This window comes from Meriones unguiculatus (genome assembly GCF_030254825.1).
Source record: "Meriones unguiculatus strain TT.TT164.6M chromosome 13 unlocalized genomic scaffold, Bangor_MerUng_6.1 Chr13_unordered_Scaffold_60, whole genome shotgun sequence".
Taxonomy (NCBI): Eukaryota; Metazoa; Chordata; class Mammalia; order Rodentia; family Muridae; genus Meriones; species Meriones unguiculatus.
The window spans coordinates 245,817-252,662 of record NW_026843665.1 but is presented as its reverse complement, the minus strand read 5'-3'; the positions used below and the strand labels follow the sequence as shown (position 1 = coordinate 252,662).

Below are 6,846 nucleotides of genomic sequence, written 5' to 3'. Positions count from 1 at the left end.
AGATGTTACACAGATGACAGAGTTGGGACTAAGGAAATTTGAAGTGCAATTCTAGACGACTAAGTGGCAGCATGCATGGTATTCTGACTGACACGTAAACCTATCTGAGAAGAAAAGGAAAGAGTGGAAGAACTGGAGAATTGACCCAACACAGCTGAGTAGATACAGAGAATACAATAGAAGGCTGCTTGTCCTCAGGTACAACCTAAGAATTAATTGCTTTAATTAATTGCTGGGACTTTAATCCTTTCTTTAACATCCAAATCTTCTTCCCTTCCAGTTCCTCCAGGCTCCACAGGTCTCTGTAAATGCCTGATTTCTCCAGCCTTCTATTGACATCTGTTTGAATCTCAGGATCCCCTGACAACAATCTCTACAACATCTGGAGTCTTCACCACTCAGGGCTCCTAAATGAATGTGTACCTGCATCATGGAAGCAGATTATAATTCACTTCAGAACAGTTGGTCTTCATGCCTTCAAGTTCTTTTTCTCTCTTTACATTAGGCAAAATTTCAAGAAGGGGTACACCTGACATGTGTCCTTGTGGGCTCCCATTGCTGCCTATGTGAGATTAACTCAGTTTGTGTCTTTGGAAACATGGTCAAGCACTTTTTAAACACGTGTACTGTCAGTTTCTGTCCTGTTCATTTTTGGATAGTTCCATATTTTTGTGAAGATATTGTATTAGAAACTTCTTTCAGAACCAAGCCTAAGTTACTTTTTATGCTCTCAATCTTCTATTTCTTCTGGGTCACCAGGGATGAGTTAAAGATGAATTTAGGATTAACCTTTCACACCAAAACATGCTACTCTTGACACGTTTATGGGGCTAAATATATGTCTCAGCACCTAGGAGAACTGACTGCACACTCTCATTTTCAAACAAATTTTATCGTTTAAATTGCCCTGAATCCCTCAATTATTATATGACAGAATGTTTACAATGTAAAAAGAAGACAATATTTTATTGATGTAATATCTCAACTAATCTAATTTGAGCATCAGGGACACAGAGCTGTAGAAAAGGTTTTTGGTATCCAAAGCTGGCAATCAGTCCTCAGTCATCATATTAAGATGGTCAAAGGAGATCCAACAAACTTGTCTCCCACTTTGTATATATCAGTCTTGGCCTAAAAGCCCATAATCACCTTACACACACACCAGAAATGTTTCTTTTTAAGTAAATATCCTTGCTGTTACTTCATCTATAACCTATATATTACATACTTCCTATAGAATGCAGAACTTTAAGATGAAATGACATATGGATAATTCGGAGGAACATATGGATTCACAGAATCCAATCTTATGTATATATTCATATCACATCAAGCTATGTAGTGAGATGCAGTTGATGGATGATTAGACCACTTCATTACATCTCCAGGATACTTGAAATCACAAAGCTTTGAGTTAACAAAATGAACACATTCTTACAGTTTCTCTTCAGTATGTTTCATTCATGAAAGTGAAGCCTATTGAAATTTACAAAGGCTTCATCACGGTGAATATATTCATAAGGTTTTCTCTTGAGTATGATTTCTTTTATGTCTTTGGAAAAATGTGACATGCAAAGGCTTTAGTAGTTATATTCATAGGGTTTTACTTCAGTATGGAATCTTTCATGCCTTCAGAGGCTTTACCACACTGATTACATTCTTAGGGGTTCTCTCCAGTATGTGTTCTTTTATGTATTTGAAGACTACTGAATTGTGAAAAGGCTTTACCACCTTGATTGCATTCATAATTTTTCTCTCCAGAATGAATCCTTTCATGCCTCTGGAGGTAGCAGAAAAATGCAAAGCCTTTATTTACCTCATTGATTATATTCATAAGGTTTCTCCCCAGTATGTATTCTTTTATGCTTCTTGAGATTTCAGTGTTGTGAAAAGGCTTTCTCACACTGATTACATTCGTAGGATTGGGCTCCAGTATGAATCCTTTCATGTCTCTAGAGGTTTCACCAACGTGCAAAGGCTTTACCACATAGATTACATTCATGGGGTTTCTCTAGTATGTATTCTTTTATGCGTTTGGAGATGTCCGTGTTGTGAAACGACTTTACCACACTGATTACATTTGTAGGGTTTCTCCCCAGTATGTGTTCTTTTATGTAATTGGAGACTACTGGGTTGTGAAAAGGCTTTCCCACAGTGATTACATTCCTAGGGTTTCTTTCCAGTATGTGTTAATTTATGCCTCTGGAGATTTCCGTGTTGTGAAAAGGCTTTCCCACACTGATTACATTCATAGGTTTTGGCTCCAGTATGTATTCTTTCATTATTTTGTAGACTACTGAGGTGTGAAAAGGGTTTCCCATACTGATTACATTCATAGGGTTTCTCTCCACTATGTGTTCTTTTATGTTTTTTGAGATTACCGGTTTGTGAAAAGGCTTTACCACATTGATTACATTTTTAGGGGTTCTCTCCACTATGTGTTCTTTTATGTAGTTTGAGCTTCCTGTTATTTGAAAAGGCTTTACCACACTGATTACATTTGTAGGGTTTCTCTCCAGTATGTGTTCTTTTATGTATTTGGAGACTGTTACAACATGCAAAGGCTTTACCACATTGATTACATTTATAGCATTTCACTCCACTATGTGTTCTTTTATGTAGTTTGAGAGTACCGGTTTCTGAAAAGGCTTTACCACAGTGATTACATTCGTAGGGTTTCTCTCCAGTATGTGTTCTTTTATGCTTTTGGAGATGTTCGTGTTGTGAAAAGGCTTTCCCACACTGATTACTGTTGGGAGCCGGCAAAGCCCTCAGACTCTGATTTGTAATATCCTGCCGGACAAACAACAGATGTCCGAAACCATAGATGTTGTTTTTAGTGACTGTATAACCTTGTGAGCCTCCACTGTAACAATCACATGAATCAAGTGATTTCTTACAATAGTCTTGGTGATTTTCCACTGTTATTTCCTCCTCCTTGAAACCCCCCTCCCTACCAGAACTGCCCTATAAAAATAAAACTGCTGCACAATAAAGTCAGCACTTGAAAGGCATTCATCTACTTGTGCTCGTTTCTCTCTCTCCCTCATTTCCTACAGGTACGACCTCCTTCGCCCCCACAAATAACTAGGTCCCACGGGTCGGGACAGAGTGGCGCCCAACGTGGGGCCCAACGTGGGGCTCGAAGTACGATAAAAGAGCTCGATAAAAGAGCAGGCCTGCGACATCAATAGATTGGTCACACTCCTCTGGCCCGGAGAAGACTGCATGACCTGGTGAGTTTTTACACTTCCGTCTTATCGAGATGGGGCATTCTTTGTCTAAGGAGGTGTCCTTCATTAAGGATCTTAAAGCCTCCCTTCGAGAGAGAGGAATTAGGGTCAAGAAAAAAGATTTAATAAATTTCTTTATTTACATTGACAAGGCCTGTCCTTGGTTTATGTTGGATGGCCCTACCATTCATCCCAAAAAATGGCAAAAGGTAGGACGTGAGCTCAATCAAAAATTAACTGTTTTTTCCTTTTGGGGCATTACAAGAGATATTGTTGAGGATGCCGACAATGATGCTGGCAAACGACAGTTACTTTCGGTTGCTGAATATTGTCTTTCTTCATCCAAGCAAAATTCACCCGCCGCTTCTCGTCCTCCCTCTCATGCTTCTGATTCCTTCTCTTTGGCTAATGCCTCTCCTCTTCCTAGCCTCCCTCGACTTTATCTGCCTCTTTCCACTGCTGATGTCCTGCCACCATACTCTGGGACGTCTAATCACAAAGAATCTTTAAAATCCCTCGGCTCACCCGTCTCATTTACACAAGATCCTGAACCCCTAGATCCTGGAGATGCCGCTACGCTCGAGGACGAGGCCGCTCAATATCATAATAATGATGACCCTCCACTCGCCTCCGCACCTCTGCCATCTGCTCCTTTTGTCCTCCCATCCTTCCCTACACTGCCTACAGATATCCTCTCAGAGACCCGGTCTCGTCTTTCTGCCCAAGTCCGTGACCTGACCGAGATCCTCCATCTCTAATGACAACTTTCGTGACTTACAACTCGCTGTTCTGCCCTCCCTACATCCAATCCTGCCTCCGCTATTCCTGAGCGTTCTCTTCCATCCAACTCTTCGCTCATAAATCCGGTTTTTCATCTGTCCACTCCGTCTCAACTTACTTTTCCTGTTACTACTAGCTCGCAGGCAAGCCGTATTTCTGGCCCTTCTCAATCCACGCCGACTCGCCCTGATCATGTTAGCATTAGAATCCTTGATGATGAGGCCTCCGATGAGCAAAATAGCGAAAGTGATAGCGAAGAGGGGCCCCAGTCTCCTAACTCCTCTAGCGCCCCTGCTAGTTCTTCTGCTAAAGTCAAAACAAAATCCTCCTCCGAGGAGCCTGGTGACTTTCATCCCCTTCGCTTCAAAAAATTAGAAAAACTTAACTCAGCCGTCCGCACCTATGGCCCTAATGCTCCTTTTACTGTTTCCCTCCTTGAAAGTATGGCTGGGGGCGGATTCCTGACACCCAGTGAGTGGCTTACTGTTGTCCAATCGGTTCTCACAAGAGGCCAATTTCTCTCATGGCAGGCTGACTGGTATGACCGCTGCCGCAATCTGGCTAATAACAATTTAAAAAATCCTGACAAAGCCTCAGCAAAATGGACATTTAATAAATTAACAGGACAGAAAAAAATATGCTCCAGAACAAGTACAGCGTGCTTTCTCTGTCGGGCTCTTAGCTCAAGCCCATGGGGCTGCCCTTGCCGCGCAATTCCAGTTAAGGGGTCTGTTCTTTCACCCTTAACAAAGATTATCCAAGGCAATAATGAGGACTATTCAGAATTTGTGGGGCGCCTCCTTGAGGCAGCGGAGCGATCATTGGGATCCGATAAAATAGAACAAAAAGAAAGTAAACTCCTTAAACAGCTGGCCTTCGATTTGACCCCTAGATTTAACCGCTCCCGCTTTAGGCCCTCCTCGAGGACCATCTACTCCCGGATCCTCGGACATTTTCTGGATTCACCAAATGACTCAAGAGCGACCCACTCTAAAACTTAAACTCAATGGAAAATGCCTTCGAAAATGCTAACTCTGCCTGTAAGGCAGCCCTGCGGGGCAAATATAAAGATAAGGACCTTCCTGAGATGATCCGTATCTGCTCAGATGTTGATACCTTTACTCATAAGATGTCTCAGGCCATAAGTCTAGTCATGGGAGCCGCACAAGGCCCCAGTTCAAAATTCTCTTGTTTTAAATGTGGACAAGTGGGACATTTTGCACGACAATGCCCTCAACAAAATTCTTCCCCTTCGGGACAAAATGGAGGGCTTCCTCGTCCCTTGCCCACTACTGTTTGTCCACGTTGTCGGCGAGGCAAACATTGGGCCACTGCCTGCCGCTCCAAAACGGATGCCGCAGGAAATCCTCTCCCTCCCCAACAGGGAAACATGAGGAGGGGCCAGCCCCGGGTCCCTCAGCCTATCAACTTCATGCCGGCCTCGGGGGTAAGCCAGCCATGCCACAATCATACCCTAACACAGCCAGCGCCAGACCAACAGCCTGCCTTCCCAGGGCCACTCCCGGGAGCGCAGGATTGGACCTCTGTGCCTCCACCGACTCAATTCTAACCCCTGAAGACGGGGTACAAGTTATCTCCACAGGAATTTTTGGGCCACCTCCCCCACAGACTTACTATTTAATTTTGGGCAGGGCATCTAGTACATTAAAAGGCATTAATGTCTTCCCCTCTTTAATTGATAACGATTATACTGGGGAAATAAAAATTTTGGCTAGCAGCACGCGGGGACCCCTCCCAATTACTAAGGGACAGCGATTGGCTCAAGCACTCCCCCTACCCCTAGATTTAACTGCTCCCGCTTTAGGCCCTCCTCGAGGACCATCTACTCCCGGATCCTCGGACATTTTCTGGATTCACCAAATGACTCAAGAGCGACCCACTCTAAAACTTAAACTCAATGGAAAAACATTTGAGGGCCTTTTGGATACAGGAGCAGATTCCACAGTAATTTCTCAAAGAGCATGGCCTTCTTCCTGGCCCTCCCAGCCAACTTTAACTCAGCTACAAGGCATAGGTCAATCTCTTAATACCCTACAGAGTTCCCAATTGCTGACCTGGGAGGACCCTGAGGGAAATAGTGGACACGTGCGTCCATTTATAGTCCCTGGGCTCCCTGTTAATCTCTGGGGGAGAGATATTCTTTCTCAAATGGGAGTCCTCATGTTTAGCCCCTCAGAGGCAGTCACCCAACAAATGCTTAAACAAGGCTTTATACCAGGAAAAGGATTAGGAAAAAATAATCAAGGACCACCCAAGCCTATCTCGGTTGTTCCAAAATTTTCACGTACAGGACTTGGTTATGAATCACATTTTTCTTAAGGGCCATTGCTCCCCCTGCACTCCAGGCAGATAAAATAACATGGAAAAGTGACTCCCCTGTCTGGGTTGACCAATGGCCCCTTCCTCAGAATAAATTAACAGCAGCCATGCAGTTGGTGCAGGAACAGCTTTTGGCTGGACATATTGTACCCTCCACTTCCCCGTGGAATACACCCATATTTGTTATTCAAAAGAAAGGGGGAAAATGGAGACTTATCCAAGACCTCAGAGAAATTAATAAGACTATGGTACCAATGGGGTCACTCCAACCAGGACTCCCCTCTCCGGTTGCCATTCCTAAAGGCTATACAAAATTGGTTATTGATTTAAAAGATTGTTTCTTTTGTATTCCACTCCATCCTGATGACTGTAAGCGCTTTGCTTTCAGCGTTCCTGTTGTTAATTGTATCGGTCTGTCACCCCGCTTCCAGTGGAGAGTGCTGCCTCAAGGGATGGCCAACAGTCCCTCCCTTTGCCAAAAATATGTTGCCCA

At 43.5% G+C, this 6,846-nt stretch overlaps 1 protein-coding gene across 1 annotated transcript; it reads left to right on the top strand.

The window, feature by feature from the left end:
• The first annotated feature begins 3,265 nt into the window (after positions 1 to 3,265).
• Positions 3,266 to 5,014, top strand: LOC132651383 (endogenous retrovirus group K member 6 Gag polyprotein-like). The gene is made up of 2 exons (XM_060376604.1): positions 3,266 to 3,939; positions 4,150 to 5,014. Exons 1-2 carry the CDS (start codon positions 3,266 to 3,268, stop codon positions 5,012 to 5,014), a joined length of 1,539 nt encoding a protein of 512 aa, XP_060232587.1.
• Positions 5,015 to 6,846: the final 1,832 nt, after the last annotated feature.

Coding starts and splice junctions, on each gene's coding strand:
- LOC132651383 (XM_060376604.1), top strand. CDS start 3,266: ATGGGGCATTCTTTGTCTAAGGAGGTGTCCTTCATTAAGGATCTTAAA. Junction 3,940..4,149: donor GATATCCTCTCAGAGACCCG/GTCTCGTCTTTC, acceptor TGTTACTACTAG/CTCGCAGGCAAGCCGTATTT.